We start from the raw sequence: 18,795 nt of genomic DNA, 5'->3' as shown, positions 1-18,795 counted from the left end.
TTTTCAGTGCAATACGCCCCCACGATTGGTTTGCAGCGATAGACCTGAAAGACGCGTATTTTCATGTGTCCATTCTTCCCCGTCACAGACCGTTTCTCCGGTTTGCGTTCGAGGGTCGGGCATATCAATACAAAGTTTTACCGTTCGGGCTGTCTCTCTCTCCCCGTGTGTTCACGAAAGTGATAGAGGCGGCGTTACAGCCCCTCAGAGAGAGCGGTGTTCGCATAGTGGCTTACCTCGACGATTGGCTTATAATAGCGCATTCTCGGCGGACGCTGTGCGAACACAGAGATCTAACACTTCAACATCTCGCCCGTTTGGGTCTTCGGGTCAACTGGGAAAAGAGCAAACTCTGCCCCACGCAGAGGATCTCTTTTCTCGGTATGGAACTGGACTCGATCGATTTATCGGCGCGTTTGACAGAAGAACGTGTTCAATCAATTCTGACTTGCCTCGGGTCATTCCGAGGGAAGAATGCGGTCCCTCTGAAACAATTTCAGAGACTCCTGGGGCGTATGGCAGCAGCAGCGGCCGTGACACCGCTCGGACTGCTCCATATGAGACCGCTTCAGCGTTGGCTTCACGATCGAGTCCCGAGGAGAGCGTGGCGCGCCGGCATTCACCGTGTAACCATTACACCTGCGTGCCGCCTAACATTCCCCCCGTGGTCAGATCCTGCGTTTCTCAGAGCAGGGGTCTCCATGAGACAGATCTCCCGGCATGCTGTTGTACACACAGATGCCTCCGACACGGGCTGGGGAGCCACGTACGGCGAGCTCACGGCTTCGGGGGTGTGGACAGCACCCCAGTTGCATTGGCATATCAATTGCCGCGAGTTGTGGGCAGTATATCTGGGACTCGTACGCTTCGCGACGGAGCTGCGAGGGAAGGATGTACTAGTACGCTCAGACAACACTGCGACTGTAGCGTATATCAACCGTCAAGGCGGTTTGCGCTCTCGTCACCTGTCGCATCTCGCTCGTCATCTCCTCCTTTGGAGTCAGAAGCATCTGAGGTCCCTTCGTGCCATTTACATACCGGGTTCGCTCAATACAGCGGCAGACGCGCTTTCCCGAGCAGCGCGCCCCGGCGAATGGCGACTCCACCCCCAGACGGTCCAGCTGATTTGGAGGAAATTCGGTCGAGCGCAGATAGACCTATTTGCGTCACCGAACAATACTCATTGTCGCCTGTTTTATTCACCGAGGGCAGCCTCGGCGTGGATGCGTTGGCACACAGCTGGCCGCGGGACCTGCGCAAATATGCGTTCCTCCCAGTGAGTTTAATAGCACAGATTCTGTGCAAAGTCAGGCAGGACGAGGAGAACCTTTTAATGATCGCCCCATATTGGACGACCAGGAATTGGTTTCCGGAATTAATGCTCCTCGCGACAGCCCCTCCCTGGCGGATTCCCCTGAGGAAGGACCTTCTTTCTCAAGGAGGGGGCACATTATGGCACCCGCGCCCCGACCTGTGGAATCTCCACGTTTGGTCGTTGAGCGCGCGCAAGGTTTAAGTGATTTACCCCAAGCGGTATCTAACACTATTGACGCGGCACGAGCTCCGTCTACGAGACGGGCCTACGCGTTAAAATGGAACCTTTTCGTCACCTGGTGCTCTTCGCAACGCGAGGACCCCAGAGAATGCCCTATTAACATTGTGCTTTTATATCTTCAACATAGGTTAGATGGTAGGCTGTCACCATCCACTATTAAAGTTGATATCGCCGCTATTTCTGCGCATCACTCACTTATTAACGGCAGATCAGTGGGCCAGCATAATTTGGTTGTTAGATTCCTGAGAGGCGCTCGCAGGCTAAACCCCTCGCGCCCTCCTTCTATTCCTCCCTGGGACCTGTCCATGGTGCTGAAAGCACTACAGAGTCCTCCGTTCGAGCCTTTGCAGTCTGCGAGTCTGAAGCTTCTATCCATGAAGGCTTTGACCCTAATAGCATTGGCCTCGGTGAAGAGAATAGGGGATTTACATGCATTCTCTGTTGACGATTCGTGCCTTCAGTTTGGTCCTTCTGTCTCGAGCGTGACCTTGAGACCCAGACCAGGCTACGTGCCCAAAGTTCCCACTACTCCCTTCAGAGATCAAGTGGTGAGCTTGCAAGCATTGCCTTTGGAGCAGGCAAACCCAACCGAGGCTTTGTTGTGCCCCGTACGCGCACTGCGATTCTACGTGGACCGCACGCAAAGCTTCAGGACCTCAGACCAGCTCTTTGTTTGTTATGGTGGCCAGCAGAAAGGGAAAGCTGTCACTAAGCAGAGGATGTCTCATTGGATAGTTGATACTATCGCCCTAGCTTACAACTTGCAGGGCATTCCTTGCCCCTTTAATTTGAGAGCGCACTCCACACGGAGTGTTGCCTCTTCTTGGGCATTAGCTCGTGGTTCCTCGCTGACAGACATTTGTAGAGCTGCGGGTTGGGCGACACCTAATACGTTCATTAGATTCTACAATGTTCGTATCGAGCCTGTATCCTCTCGTGTTCTGTCCTCACCAGGGAGGACACGGCGAGCAGACTCGCAAGTCGGCTTGCAGCCTCCGACTGAGGCTCCAAATTGAGTGTTCAGTATGGAAGGCTAACAGAGCACAAATGCGTCATGGTTTGATTTGCTCCCTCCACTGCCTTGACAGCCTTTGTTGCGGAGCATTGGCTGTCAGCCTTTCACTAGTTGTATTCTTACGAACCTACGTGTTTGGCCAGGGCTCCACATTGCGTCCCAACGGGTTCCTTTGTGAGTATTATTCCGTGGGGTTAATCCTACTAGCCCACGTTTCCCTTAGCAGAGCACTGCTTTGCTTACACAGCTACGGCTGTCATTTATACCTCAACTACGGTTGACTTTCGCCCACCAATAGCCCTTAACGGGGCGGTGGCTTCCGCAGCGTTCCTATTCCGCTCTGGTAGGGCGCTTCCCAGTTGCTGGCACTACTGTGGGGTTAAAGGAACATCTAGTGCCCGGCCTTCTGCCTTAAAACCTAATTCTCCTTATCCTTAAGTGGAAACCGGAGGGCTTTACGCAGACACTGGAAGAGGTCAGCCCCTAGTGGCGTTTTGGTAGGGATTCCCAATTCGTCGGTCACGACGTGACGTCGTAGTGACCGACTGAAAGGGAACGTCTCGGTTACGGATGTAACCCTCGTTCCCTGAAGGAGGGAACGGAGACGTCACGTCCCGTCGCCACAGGTGCTGCCACCTGCTGTTTAGGCCGGTCACCTTCCGGCTTTCTCAGCGAACAGAAGCTGATTTCCTCATTTGCACGTGCGCCTTATATACGCACCTGGCGGGGCGGCGCCAGCATTATGCAAATATCTCAATGCCAAGTTCATTGGCGTTTTTTGTAGTATTCGAAGCAGATTGGTCTCTCTAAGCGAGTTCCCAATTCGTCGGTCACGACGTGACGTCTCCGTTCCCTCCTTCAGGGAACGAGGGTTACATCCGTAACCGAGACGTTTACCTTACAGTCAGTTTACACGCGTTAAACGTATTTGCGCTTCACAAGATACGTTTGAAATACACGCAAAAAACTTGTGGGACGGCTTTAATGATAGGGGGTATAAGAATCCAATACTACAACAACATCTTAGTAGAGTAAGACAGATACAAAGAACAGATTTATTACAGCCCAAACAGAAGGATGTGGTCCAACAGAGCTTACCGCTGGTCTCCACGTACAGTCCTATTTCAGAGTCTTTAAAACATATAGTAAGAAAACACTGGCACATCTTAGAGACAGATCCACAGATTGCAGCTTGTTTCACCAGTCCACCCAGACACTTTCATAAAAGATCTCCAAACTTACGTGATGTTTTAGTAAAAACAGATCTATCTACTACACGTTCTCATTTTTTATCACACATTCCTAGTGGCAATTTTCCATGCCATAACTGTGTTCATTGTTACGCTATGATAAAAGGAAAAATTTTTAAGCACACCACCTTGGATAAACCATTTGTGTTAGAGGTAGGATTACTTGTAACACAAAGTATGTGGTATACTTGTTAAAATGTCCATGCGATTTGTACTATGTTGGTAAGACCAAGCGTTAATTGAAGACTAGGATATGTGAGCACAAGTGTTCCATCCGTAAACATGATGAGAAATCACCGGTGGCGAGACATTTCAACAGTTTAAAACATGATGTCAGAGAGTTAACATTTATGGGTATTGAGGTCGTGCATATGCCACGTAGGGGTGGTGATCGAGACAAATTGTTACTACAGAGAGAAGCGTATTGGATTCATTATTTGGGTACAATAATTCCCTCTGGGATGAATGACGAATTGGTCCTTAGCTGTTTTCTGTAACTTTGTTAATATGATACAACTTTAAGAATGTTTTTGTCTCTTCCTGTCTTTTCTGACTTTGTTAATATGATACAACTTTAAGAATATGTTTATCTCTTCCTGCTTTGTTCTTTTTTGTTTATTGTAAATTTATTTATATATTATATTTTTTTCATTTTTTTCATTTGTCTATTGCATATCAGTGTATTTGTACAATTTGTACATTTTCAGAAATGTATTTTGATGGTTGCTTGTATCTTGAGCTCCCTCTTTTGGAGAGGAATTGTATACAGGTTAGAGGTGAACACCTTATTTAAGGAAACACCTGTGATTAATTTGTGAAATCGCCAGTACGCTGAAGAAGGGCGCTCAGCCCGAAACGTTCGTTGTGGGCGATTAAACGCTATTTTTGAAGCTTGAACTGTGAGTGCTGTCCCTTTCTTACATTTTATGACATTATTCACATTGAGGGATTCAGCACCCAGTTTTATTGACCCCATTATCAGTAAGTGTGAGCGTGTTGTTGCACAGAAGATTAAGCATCTTTTATAAACATGTCTTAGAAAAGACGTTGCAAGTGTGTATAATGAGACAAATCAATGGCACTTGTATTTTTTTAGAATTTATGATCTGACAGTGCAGTTGAGACAGCTCAAACGTGTTTTTATCTAAGACTAGCCTTAAGCCTTGTCTGTGAAACCGGGGGAATATATTTGACACGACTTACTTAAAATAGAAAAATATCCCCAGAGAAATGAACAAAGATATCAGGGACAATCCATGACCAATCATAGCCAAGTAGTAGAGATTAATTGCTGTCTAGAAATTAAAAAAGATAAAAAAAGAAATAAATTACACATTCAAGTATATTTGAAGAGTTTGGTTCCAAAACGCGATAAACGCCATTTTTGGAAAAAAATTAGTTACTGCCAGAATCAGTATTATATCAGGTCAGTATTAAAAAGTAAATTCTTATTTTTACGCAAAATCCAATATCCGCCGTGTTATTCTGTCATCTTTTCTCCCTTTTTTCCCAAAATGCAATAAACTTCACTCCCCCTTTTCTACAGAATGCCATAAATCCGCTCCACAGATTACAGCGCACCATTCCACGCAATGTAAACAATGGTGGCGCGTTGAGTACACGGAATCCTAGTTTTCCTCATCTACTTTGTACTTCGTGATCAACAAACAAACAAAAACAAAATAATACTTTAATAGCATTAATAAACCTGTGGTTGTTTTCTGTGACGGGAAAGAAATGTAAGCCATCAACATCTAATAATTTACGCAAGAGGCACTCGGGAGACGGGTGCTTTTTTGCCCGGGCCGACAGCATTAAATTTCTGTCATGCTAACACATTGACACCAGTGGATCTTATGAAAAACTTTCCATAATTTTATTCAAAGTCAACGAAAATCGAGCAGGACCAAAACATTTTACAGCTGATCGCTGTGAAAAACGTTAAGCGACAACGTCAAGCATAACCAAGCAATGACAGTGTTCTTAATATCACAAAGTAAGTGTTTTAATGTTTATATTTTTAATTAGTGTGTACAACTGGTCAACTAAATGAATATAACATGGCAAAGATGAATGCACATTTATATAGGCTATTGATTCAATAGATTTATAGCATTTTGAATAAAAACTTAATCAAGAAAAAATAATCAGTTTTTATAATAAATCTTTGAAAATCAAGTTATGGATTTGAATTTTTTATGTTTTTATAACCTAAAGATGCTATCTGAAAGTTTGTAACAGAAAATAGTGGTTTTCATCTTGTCACTTTCTTGGTATAGAAAACGTCTCGGTTACATATGTAACCCTCGTTCCCTGAAGGAAGGGAACGGAGACGTCACGTCGTGACCGACGAATTGGGAACCGCTTCGCGGGTGACCTATCTGCTTCGAGAAACCTTTAAAACGCCAATGAACTTGGCATGCAGATAATTGCATCTGCCGGCGCCGCCCCGCCGCACAGCTATTTAATGAGCGGCAGGTGCAGTTATCAAATCAGCTATTTTTTTGCTGAGAAAGCTGGACAGAAGGAAAGGGTCCGGCCGATATCAGCAGTGGAACAGCAAACTGTGGCGACGGGACGTGACGTCTCCGTTCCCTTCCTTCAGGGAACGAGGGTTACATATCTACAGATGTGGCCTTTAAAAACGCGCGTTTTCTCCCGCGGCATTCGCCAATTCGTCTCGCAGAGTCCCGCAGCATTCTGCAAGTGCTTTCGGGGGGGCTGCTTTTCCCTTTCCCTTAATGTGTTTCGCTTCAAAGAATATCCACCAGGTGGCGCATAAAAACATTGTCATTGCCGTTGTTTCCAGAAGTTAATAAGGGCATTGCTGAATATTTTACATTGAAAACAGCAAAGTGATATGTCAACCCCTTTTGCCAGCATAACAGCGCATACAAATATTAAGATGACTGTACGTGCAATGCGCATTTATAGTAAGTGCAACAGATAATTTAGTGTGAGCCTAATAAACGCGACTCTATTTACAATGAATATCTTAATTATTTGTGTTGTCGAATTTTGACACCGTTTCATTGTTTGTTCATAATATTTATAATTGTCAGTTTTTCAAAAAGTATCAATATTTTAAAGAGATTAATGTGGTATGAAAAAGACATGTTTTAAAGTTTAAAATGTTGTAAAAATATAGTAGTTTTCTTATATTTTAAGAATAACAATATGATACATTTATACTGCGCTAAAATGCTTTACATATGGAAAGAGGAATTCTTCTCAGAACAGATATTTTTATGTTATTATTAAGACGTAGGCTACATCTAATAAAATAGCGAACAGAGAAACTGTGCCTTTTGCGGACGAAAAACACCTCCGAAATATTGAGTTTATGAATATTTACACTTACAATATGTACTTTGTGAAATGTGTGTGTAAAATAATCAATTTTATAACATGTGGCTGTAGAGACTAACACGCTGCGTCGCCTTTCAGATATCTTACACGTTCGCATTCAACACTTTTCAAAACGTATTTATATTAAATCTAATGAATAATTATAAATTATGACATGAGAAAATTAGAAGTGTGCAAAAGAGCACAGTTCAGATATTGTTAATTAAAGCGGTTTTATACACCTTTCTGCCTTGTTTAAATTAACAAGCATTTTATTTGCCACTGTCAACACGTTTTGTGATTGATTTAATGATTTATTACAGCAACTTCTATGAAGCAAAGCTATTGTACTAAGCATCTCTATATATATATATGTTATAAATGTTGTAAAAAATATATTAGTAGGCCTATTCTTATATATTAAGAATAAAAATATGATACATTTATATTGCGCTAAAATGCGTTACATATGGAAAGAGGAATTATTCTCAACCACCACCAATAAAGTTTAAACATTATTTTTTAGAAAAACGCCTCGGAAGTGTTGAGTTTATGAATATTTACACTAACAATATATACTTTGTGAAATGTGTGTTTAAAATAATAAATTTCATAACATGTGTATGTTGCAACGTAAAGACAAACACGCCGCGTTGCATGATTTTATAAATACCGAGGTCCATATAAGTATTTTCTAGGGCATGCACCCCAGGAAAAAAAACTTCTTATTTCCCTGCTCTACATATATGAATTTTAATAAATCAGAAAACCAAAGAATCAAATACCTATAGATTTCAAACCATATTAGTATGCAGAAAACTTTTGTTGGTCATTAGGAATACATTGTAATAATTATTTTACCATCCTGGGCACACTGCTGCACACTTTCTCTTCTTTTGTTATTTAATTAACTTTAATGACTTCAACAGGTAGGCCTTAGGACTAAATGCAATAAAATGTTCAAGCCAAAATGAACATTTAAACTCCGTGCACGCGCACTACGGGTGGATGAAGCGTTGTACCGCGCACGTGATGCATCGTTTTCAAGTTCAAGCTTAGCAGCAGTCCAGTACAACACAGTGAATCTAATCATTATACAGTAAAAAAACATATCTTCAAGAATTAAAGGGTGGCGTTGAATTTTGTTAATAAACACGCTGAATAACGGAAAGTGAATTACTGGAGGGAGTGAAAGCAGCGCATTAAATCTGGACACCCATATGTGCTCAGCTGCAGTAATGTTTCTTGTCCTGTCACCTTGACAGTCACTGCGGTTTCACATTTCTCGTCATTAAACTGCTGTATATAATAGCCAGCGTTTGATTACTTAGGCTACATCTTTCTTGCACTACCACTAACTGCGCATCTGACCTCTGTGTTGCACCTCTGTCTGACTGGTTTGATTTTATTGGTCATCTCGGTTTCATTTTGACTTTATCTTAAAACTTAATGGACCCTTTAACTGTTTGTACACAATGATGACATTGCACCGTATGCGTGCGCATTTGGGCAACGGAGCTATGGCAAGAATCAGCAGCAACTGACCCATTTCACAAAAAATTCACACGGCCGCGCCGCTCCATTAGCATGCTACACTTGCTACTTTAGCGGGTTGAAATGCATATACATATTATGCTATATATTTGGTGTGTTTGACTTTCTGCCGAACTGCGCGATCCAATCGGCATATGAAATTACTATAGCGGCGCGAAAGTGACTGGGGAGCAGACTGGTGTGGCGCTACAAAAACCCACAGCCGAGTGACAGCAAAGTACCGCGAGAGCGATTCCAGTTATCACGTGGAGAAATCCGCTTTGAATCGCTCTCGCGGTACTTTGACATCACCAAGAGGTCTCTGCTTAGAGCAAACTTGTGACTTGCATAACAATGACTTTGTCCCACCTCTGCTAAGACGTCACATGCCGATCGGTCTGCGCGGTGCAGGAAGAAGCCACACGAGCGCTGAGCGTTGAGTCAAATTATAAGACGAGCGTAAGAAAGTGATCGAGGTCTGGTCAGGGAATTAACCCAACACAAAAGTGAAAATGATAGCAATGACTCTAAGATCTATAGACATGCACATTAGTGTTTTATTTGTGTGGAGAAAAGGACAATTTGAAATAGTGTCCAACACAATACTCTACCATTATACTCAAATAAGTAGGGCCTACATGCACTGCTCCCAAACGTGATGTGTTTTGGTGTTTGTTTGTTGTAATCTGGAACTTGGTGTATTTCAAATGTATTTGTTAAGTGTCTCCACATGAAAACGGAATGCCCTCCCCCCGCACAGTCCTGCAATGAGAACCAGAAAAAACGGTTTCTAACCATTTTATTTACATGTGAATAGTGAGAGCACCCCCTCAGGAGCTGTAGGAGGGTTTTTTATAAGCGTAAGCCAGGACTAAGCCTTAGTTTAAATAGAATATAAAATTAGTTTTAACAAACATGCCTTACTAAAAACATTATTTGTCTGCATTTTGAGGCAAAACAAAGGGCATGGCCGTCCGGACCTCGGTAATTTTCTGACGCTTGTCTTATTTGACTCAATGCTCAGCGCTCGTTTGACGATCTTGCGGCGCCACGCAGACCGATCGGACGGCATGTGACGTCTTAGCACCGCGAGACAGTAGGCCTACAGTATGCTTTTGAATAGATCTCGCGGTAGTGTGATGTCACAGGCCAACGGGTTTGCGCTGCGCCCCATTAGGTAAAATAAAGTGATAATTATTCCTAGATGACCAATAAAATCATACCAGGCAGACAGCAAAGGAGTACGGATACCTCAGTTAGTGGAAGTACCAGAAAGATAGGTTAAATTGGGCCGGAGCACAGCTCCGCCTCCTCGGGTCCACAACACACCTTGCCGGAGCTCCGGTCCGTCTCCTTCAGCAACAGGGTTTGGTAAAATATAAAGTGTATAAAGTGTGCAGTATACAAAAAATGCAAACAAATTATTTCTAAAAGTAGCAATATTTTAAAGAGATAAATGTGGTATAACGAAAGACATGAGAAAAGTAGAGGTATGCAAAAGAGCACAGTTCAGATATTGTTAACTCAAGCGGTTTTATACACCTTTCAGCTTTGTTTGAATTGACAAGCATTTTATTCGGCACTGTCAAAACATTTTGTGATTGATTTACTGATTTATTACAGAAACTTGTTGTTAGAAGCAAAGCTATTGTACTAAGCATCTTTATATGTATGTTTTAAAGTTAAACGTGTTGTAAAAATATATGAGTATTCTCTTATATAAAGAATAACAATATGATACATTTATATTGCGCTAAAATGCTTTATAAATTATTCTGCAATATAAATTATTCTCAACCACAACCAATAAAGTTTTAACATTATTCTTTAAAAAAAAACGGCGTTTAAACCCGTGGAGCGAACAAGAAAACATATGTTTATATGCTCATTCGGCATATCATATGATATTTTTTATTTAGTTTTACAGTTACGAATCATCTTCGAATTACGGGCTGTTTCCCAAAAGCTTCGTAACTTAAGTTGCACTTGAAAATCATCGTAGATCTACGAGTGCTCTGGAGTAATCGTTCATTCATAAGTGCTTTTGGGAAACCGGGCCCAGACCTTGATGCTTTGTGTATTCGACTTTAAATGGTGCGGCGCTGACTGGTCGGCGTTTGACATCAGAGTACCGCGAGAGCAAAGGTAAAGTCGGACCATTTGTAACATTTCGACTTGCTCTCGCGGTACTTTGATGTCTTCGGTGCCGAACTGTCTGCGCAGCGCCACATAGAAACGCCCTTTGACTCTTTACAGCAGAGTACGAGCAACATGAGAAGTGGTGGCACGCAAAAGAAAGTGAAGGAACCCAGTACGCTAAAATATAAAGTGTCGGTACTGCGAGCACTGGTTTAGTTATTTACATCGTGTAACCCGCGCACTCGCTCTGTAGTTTGTAGCTCGCGCTCCGGCTTCTGCAAACAATGGCCGTTTCTCAATACCAAGTAGGGGAGAGTGGGGCAAAATAAGCCAGTGGGCAAGTTGACCCACCCCCTTTATCTAGGCAACCATACAGATTTGTAGCCGTGTGACCAATACAGGTATAAGCAACCATAATTTCTATTTGGCTATGTTAAAGAGAAGGACACATTAAAGAGTTATGATTAAAGTAATTTTTTTTTACAAAAAAAAAAACAGTTTTTATCCCATCAAAGTAAAATTTATACATACCAGGTATAATGGTTGTTATGTCAGAGTAGATTTATCCATGTCTAAATATTTATACCATAAATATTGGGTATAGGCTAATGTATAAAACCATGTGAATGATTTAGCTAAAGATTAACCTTAATTATATAAAAAAATATATTTCTGTGTAGTTTCGCACAACTGATTTGTTTATTTTTAAACATTTTTGAAAACATATCATGCCAAGACATTACAGTATTACAAAATTTTTATTTTATGCATTTGGCGTTTTGGTCCATACTGAAAAAACAAACTTACCATTAAGAAACGTCCATTCTCCAAACAATAAGTTGTTCCTCAAAATCTGTATTTCCATCTGATACAGACTCAAACATGAGTGGATGACATCAGAGTACCGCGAGAGCGATTGAAACCAACCTCCTCCGCCTTATTTCTCGCGGTACTCTGATGTTATCTGCTTGTCGGCTGCGTAAAGTTGACCACACCTAAAAACCGTACTGCTAAACTCGACAGAAATGCTCTGTGTATACCAGCACCTCCTTTATTAATTGTATAGCAGGAAAAGTTCTATTTTACTTATCAGCGTGAGAAATAGCTTACACGGTTTGGCGTGTGACCGTGAACTCACAGAAATGCGCGTGTCTCATGATGGCGAATGCGTGGGACTTGAGAGCCCAGGTTATATCAACATATGTCAAATTACGTTACCCGATATCCACTTAATTTTAAAAGTTATAAACATTCATTTAAAATAACTTACAGGGTATGTAGTAGGCCTAGATTTGCATTTAAACAAAGGAACTGCAAGGGTGGGAATTGAAACGCCACACGCTGGTGAAAACTTGAAAAACCGGTTCCCTGAGAGGTGATCGATTAGCATTGGGGGTTGTCAAAGAATTGGCAGACCTGGGGGTGGGCGGTTTTTAATTTCTTGACTCTAGTCTGTGTCACTGGTAGCTGCTAAAACTAGCAGCTAAACAATGTGCAATTAATTACATTTTGGAATTAACTTCCTTCATGTCGTTTTATTTATACACTGTAAAAAATATTTTCTGAATTTGTAAGTAAAGTTAGCATTAAATATGTTTTACAATTTTAAATGCATTTTTGCTTTTATTATAATTATAACTTAAATAACTGTAAATATTTATTAAAAATAATACACATTTTTTTTTTATCAAAAAGACAAATAACTTGATTCTCATTAATAATAGGCATGGAAAACAAACTTCTCATTTTCAAAGCCTCGTACAGCTTGTGCCTATGTGCGTTGAACTTGAGAGCGCTTTAAGCGTTTATTGTGTCTTTCACATATGTGTGTTACATACAGTATGTTACCCATTCTGTCTAAATGATGTTTTCAAATACTCTATTAATTAAACATCTAATACGTTTTCTGAGAGTAAAATGATTAATACTAAGATGCGTGTCATGTCTGACATCTTGGTTTCGGTTTAAAAACATGCAGGAATTTGAAAATAAAATGCAGAACTTGCTTGATGTTTAAAGAGTTAAGAGAGATAAAGTTCGGGACTGATTTATGTTAAAAAGTTATTAAGATCAACAAGATTCGCGCTGACTGACAGATCCGAAACGCAACGCACAGACACGCAAGTACCTGACTGACAGAATAGTTAAAAAACATCTGTTTTGGCAAGAATTTACGAAAGCATATTAAGCATTACAAAAAACTTGCTAAGCTCATTATTAAATATGTCCATAGCCTACAGCGTTTGCGCGAACAGAACGAATTGTTTAAAAAAACTCTCTCATTAATCTTTATCTAAATAAATAAATAATCAGATATTCGTTTAATATTTTAAATAACAGTATGCTCTATTATTTAAAAGTCAGATTTGACTTGGTTCAAAACAAGCAAAATGATTTTAAACAATAAGGTAATTATAAAGATGTAATTCAAATGTTTCAGTTGTTATTTACTAACTTTATTTTTATGTTAATTGCAAGTCATGCCATAATAATCTTCAGTATAAATTTTGCTTTTAAAATGTTACATTTTCATATTTTTATCTATTTACTTGTTTATTTTATATTCACCTAGATTGACAATGAAGCTGGCTTTAACTTGAACTAGTTAAAAGATCATCTGTGACCGAAGTCACGGAGACACGGAGTTATTAACGAATATTTTATTATCAGAGTGCAGCATTTTATCAAGGTTTTCTGGTCTTGTGTAATTAAATAAAATATAAAAAACTAAAAGGGTAATTTTTTACAGTTGGATTAAAAGAAGTTTGATATTAGCAGGGTTTTAAAACTAATTCCAAAACATCTCGCGTTTCCAAATAAGGGACGCGCAGAAAATGTCATTCATGTAATTTTATAGATTACACTCATTCACTTAACACACATATTATGCGTGCTTTAAGGGCTTTATAATTTAGCTGTAAACACTTGATTATGTCTGGCCTAATATTTTTTCTGTAATTCGGATGAATTCGTTATTCGTTTTAAAGCCATTATCCGTGCCCTTCCGAATAACGTATTTAGCTTCGGGCACATCCCTAATATATATATATTTGACGAATGCTTATCAGTACATTACTTTTTTGTTTCTTCAACTTTAAAGATGAATATTCTCCTTTAGAGTTGGGCAATTTTTTGCAATAGCACATTATATTCAAAATTTTGAGCTCATAAAAAAGATTTTTCGCTTATTTAAATTACTTGTTTATGTTTTTGTGCACGTTTAGTTTTGGTGCAATTTCCCAAAAGCTTATAATTAATACACACAACGCGCTTAACTTATATTTTCTTATATTTCTACTTATATTCCTACTGTTCAGTAATGCAGAAAAGCGCAACACAAAGCTATTAAAACGTTCAGATGCAAAAAATGAACTAAATGTAAAATTAGATAGTTAATGATATTGCGTAAATGCGCTCGGTCTCTTCAAAGGTCTTCGCGAGTTATTTTGTTATAAGACTCAGTTATCATACATCACGTCTCTTCTATTGTAAGTACACGGAAAATAATAAGACAAATGATGCGCGTTTGAGTCGGATGAAGAATATGTGACTGTTTATGTAACTGGCAAAAGAAAACTTCGCCAACGAAATGTTTGCCAAAAAAGCGTGCATTTGTATGACATCAAAGTCTATTGCCTAAACACAGAAAATCCGTGTCATGTTACTTCAATATCATACAGTATACGCTCAGCATGAAGTCAAGCACACAAATTGTCGTCAGTATGGCCTACATGAAACACGACTGCCATCTACAGGTTTTTGTATTTCCTGCGTCCCTCACCGAACCCCCCTTCTGTGGGATCTCGCAGAATTTCGGAAGTGCTCGCGGCATTCTGCTCTCAGAAACGCGCATTTTTAAAGGCCACATCTGTAACCGAGACGTTCCCTTTCAGTCGGTCACTACGACGTCACGTCGTGACCGACGAATTGGGAATCCCTACCAAAGCGCCACTGAAGCTGACCCTTCCAGTGCCTGCATAAACCCTCCGACTCTCCTCTTTAAGGGAACGGAAATGGGGTTGAAGCAGAGGCCGGTCACTACTTGTTCCTTAACCCACGATAGTGACTAGGCGAACTGGGAAGCGAACTCGTCAGGCGGGACTAAGATCGCTGCGGAAGAAAAACCCTCTAGGGGTCTACCACTAAGGTGATGGATAAAAAGACACGAGGTCTATAAAAATACACTCTCTTAGCAACACTAGAGAGGCGCGGAACGAACTCCGCTAAGGGAAACGTGGTAAATCATAAACTTTCCACGGAAATACTCACAAAGAAACCACTAGGGGGCGCAATGTGGGCGCTAGCCTCACCCAGATAGTCAAGAATACATCTAGTGAGAGGCTGGCAGCCGATGCTCCGCAACATCGGTCACCAAGCGGTGGAAAAGACAAAAAACATTTTTTGTAACGTTTTTGCCTTAATGGCCTTCCATAATGGTGCGGTTTCTGCGCAGCCAAAAAGAAAGGCTCCAAGCCGACACAGGAGCCGTTCCTCGATGTTCTCACTGATCTGACGAGAGAACTCGAGAGGATACCGGCTCAACACGAACACTGTAGAATCTAGTGAACGTATTAGGCGTCACCCAGCCAGCAGCTCTACAAATATCTGAAAGCGAGGAACCACGAGCCAAAGCCCAAGATGAAGCCACGCTTCTGGTTGAATGGGCTCTCAAACCAAAAGGGCAAGGAATGCCCTGTTTCTCATATTTCAGGGCGATTGTGTCTACAATCCAATGAGACATCCTCTGTTTAGTGACAGCTTTCCCTTTCTGCTGACCACCGTATCAGACAAAGAGCTGTTCTGAGGTCCGAAAGCTTTGAGTGCGATCCACATACACACGTAGTGCACGTACAGAACATAACAAAGCCATAGCTGGGTCTGCCTCCGAAGGCAGCGCTTGAAAAGTCCACCACCCAATCTCTAAAGGGAGTGGTGGGAACTTTAGGCACGTAGCCCGGCCGGGGTCTCAGTTTAACGCTGGATTCAGCCGGCCCGAACTGAAGGCACGAATCGTTGACCGAAAATGCATGAAAATCCCCTATCCTTTTAATAGAAGCCAATGCGAGGAGCGTCAAAGTTTTCATAGTGAGAAACTTGACGCTCACCGTCAGCAGAGGCTCGAAAGGGCAGTGCTGAACTTTCAGCACCATGGACAAGTCCCAAGGAGGAATAGAGGGAGGCGCGAAGGATTCAGCCTCCGTGCCCCTGTTAAAAACCTAATGACCAGATCGTGCTGACCCACAGATCTACCGTCTATGGGTGCGTGATGCGCGGATATTGCCGCGATATCTACTTTAATAGTAGATGGTGACAGCCTCTTCTCCAAGCGGTGCTGGAGATATGAAAGCACAATACTGATCGAGCATTCTCGGGGGTCCTCTCGCTGAGAGGTACACCAAACAACAAACAGGTTCCATTTCAGCGTATACGCCTGTCTCATAGACGGTGCTCGCGCTGCAGCGATGGTGTTAGATACCGCCTGGGGTAAACCACCTAAAACCTCCGCGCCCCGTCCAAAGACCACACATGGGGGTTCCACAGATCGGGGCGAGGGTGCCATAATGTGCCAAGGAGTCAGCCAGGGAGGGACTGTCGCGAGGAGAGTGAACTCTGTAAAACCAATTCCTAGTTGTCCGGTACAGCGCAACTAATAGAATGCGCTCCTCGTCCTCCCTGACTTTGCACAGTGTCTGCGCAATAAAGCTTACTGGGGAAAACCCCGCGGCCAGCTGTGTGCCAGTGCATCCACGCCGAGTGTTCCTTCGGATAATGAATAAAACATGCGACAATGGGTTGTTTCTGAAGAAGCAAACAGATCTAACTGCGCTCTGCCGAAACATTTCCAAATCAGCTGAACCGACCGGGGGTGGAGTCGCCACTCGCCGGAGCGCGCTGCTCGTGAGAGCGCGACTGCCGCTGTGTTCAGCGACCCCGACATGTGAATGGCACGAAGAGACCTCAGATACTTCTGACTCCAGAGGAGGAGAGACGGGCGAGATGCGACAGGTGACGAGAGCGCAGACCGCCTTGGCGATAGATATACGCTACAGCCGCAGTGTTGTCGGTGCGCACTACATCTTAAGCATCAAATCACGTTGACGAAACGGACGAGCGCAAGATATACAGTGCACAGCTCGAGGCAATTTATGCTAATGTCGCTGGAATGTCGAATAGACCCCCGAAGCGACGAGCCCGCCGTACGTGGCTGCCCACCCCGTGGTAGAGGCATCTTTCCCAACAATAGCATGCCTGGAGACCTCTCAGTGGCACCCGCACCCTGAGAAACGCTGGGTCTGACCACGGGGTGAAAGTGTGACGGCATCTCGATGTAATTATAATACTGTGAAAGCCGGTGAGCCACGCTCTCCTCGGGACTCGGTCATAAAGCCAACACTGAAGCGGTCTCATATGGAGCAGCCCGAGCGGTGTCACGGCCGCGGCTGCTGTCATATGCCCCAGAAGTTTCTAAACTTATTTCAGTGGAACCGCAACCCTGCCTTTAAATGTTGAGGCAAGCCAGAATTGACTGAACACGCGCTTCTATGAGACGTGTTGTTAAATCGACCAAATCCCGTTACTTTCCGAGAAAAGAGATTCTCTGCACGGGGCAAAGTTTACTCTTTCCCCAGTTGACCTGAAGACCGAGACGAGCGAGGTGTTTAAATACACGATCTATGTGTGTGCACAGCATCTGACGAAACTGAGCTATTATGAGCCAATACGCCAAAACGCAAACAGCGCTCTCTCTCTCAGGGGCTGCAGTGCGCCATCCGCAACTTTCATGAAGACACAGGGAGAGAGAGAGAGAAAGCCCGAACGGTGAGACTTTGTACTGATATGCCCTCCCCTCGAACACAAAGCGGAGAAACGGCCTGTGTCGGGGGAGTATGGAGACATGAAAGTACGCGTCCTTCAGGTTAAAAGCTGCGAACCAATCCTATGGGCGGATGCATTAAAATATGCCCCTCTGCGTAAACATTTTGAACAGCATGCTGTGAATGTGAATTCTGTGAATTCTCGATTCAGTACGCGCAGATCTAGGATCGGACGCAACCTGCCACTCTTCTTGGGTACAATGAAGGGCTGTAAAGCCCCGAATTTATCTCGGCTGGAGGGACCGGCTTGATCGCGTCCTTGCCAATAGGACAGCAATCTCCGCACGCAATACGTGCGCATCGACAGCCTTCACCGTGGTGAAGCGAATGCATGAATATTTGTAAGGTAGCCGGGCAAATTGAATGCGTAACCGAGACGGATCGTGCGTAAAAGCCAACGCGACGGGCTGGGAAGCTCAGGCCCCCAGATACCGAGCGAGAGGAAATTACCGGCACGATGTGTGTACCCGTGGCGAGCGGAGACGGGGAACTCAACGACGCGTGCTCTTTGGCCGCATTGTGAGATGTTGTGTGTAATGAAACACTCACCCGAAACCGCTGATGGATGCTGAGCAAAGGCTCCTTTGTAGATGTCCCGCTCGATACATCCGCTGGCGAAAGAGGAAGAGGAGAACTCAGGGTTTTGAGCCCGTCCGAAACTCCTATATGCCTCCGGTGATCTGGAGAAAGAAGAGGAATTCGCTCTTTGAGGTTAGTGGGTGCCGATTGAAGTCGGCGGAACACAAAACGAAACCAAGGATTCCCCACCCGGCCCTCCTCCGGGGTGGGGGGGAGAATGATGCTTTCACCATCTCCTGAAGAGCGATCCTCTCCATCTTCAGATCGCCCGACTCAGAGCCGCTAAGTTTCATTTTCCACCTCTGTAGCGGGCTGAGTGGGCGGGTGTACTGCTTACGACAGGTTCCTCAGAGCTGCCGGGATGAAGGAACAAAAAAGCCGTAGCAGGACGCCCTCGGCGAAAAGCAGACCAATATACTGACGTAACGGAGGGGGCAGCTAGGCTCCGACGTGGCATGATGCCTCAGTCTGCTCTAAAGCGGCCGATCATTGTTGGACACT

At 43.1% G+C, this 18,795-nt stretch overlaps 1 protein-coding gene across 1 annotated transcript in view; it reads right to left on the bottom strand.

Annotated features, from left to right (window-relative positions):
• Window positions 1-18,795, bottom strand: part of calcrlb (calcitonin receptor-like b) — a 47,723-nt gene that overhangs the window by 10,123 nt on the left and 18,805 nt on the right. The window contains exon 6 of the mRNA XM_055213551.2: window positions 5,024-5,115. Within this exon, the coding sequence (XP_055069526.2) occupies window positions 5,024-5,115 (92 nt within the window). The remainder of the gene's footprint in view (window positions 1-5,023; window positions 5,116-18,795) is intronic.

This window comes from Misgurnus anguillicaudatus, chromosome 8 (genome assembly GCF_027580225.2).
Source record: "Misgurnus anguillicaudatus chromosome 8, ASM2758022v2, whole genome shotgun sequence".
In the NCBI taxonomy this organism is placed as follows: domain Eukaryota; kingdom Metazoa; phylum Chordata; class Actinopteri; order Cypriniformes; family Cobitidae; genus Misgurnus; species Misgurnus anguillicaudatus.
This window is presented reverse-complemented; position numbering and strand designations above follow the sequence as displayed.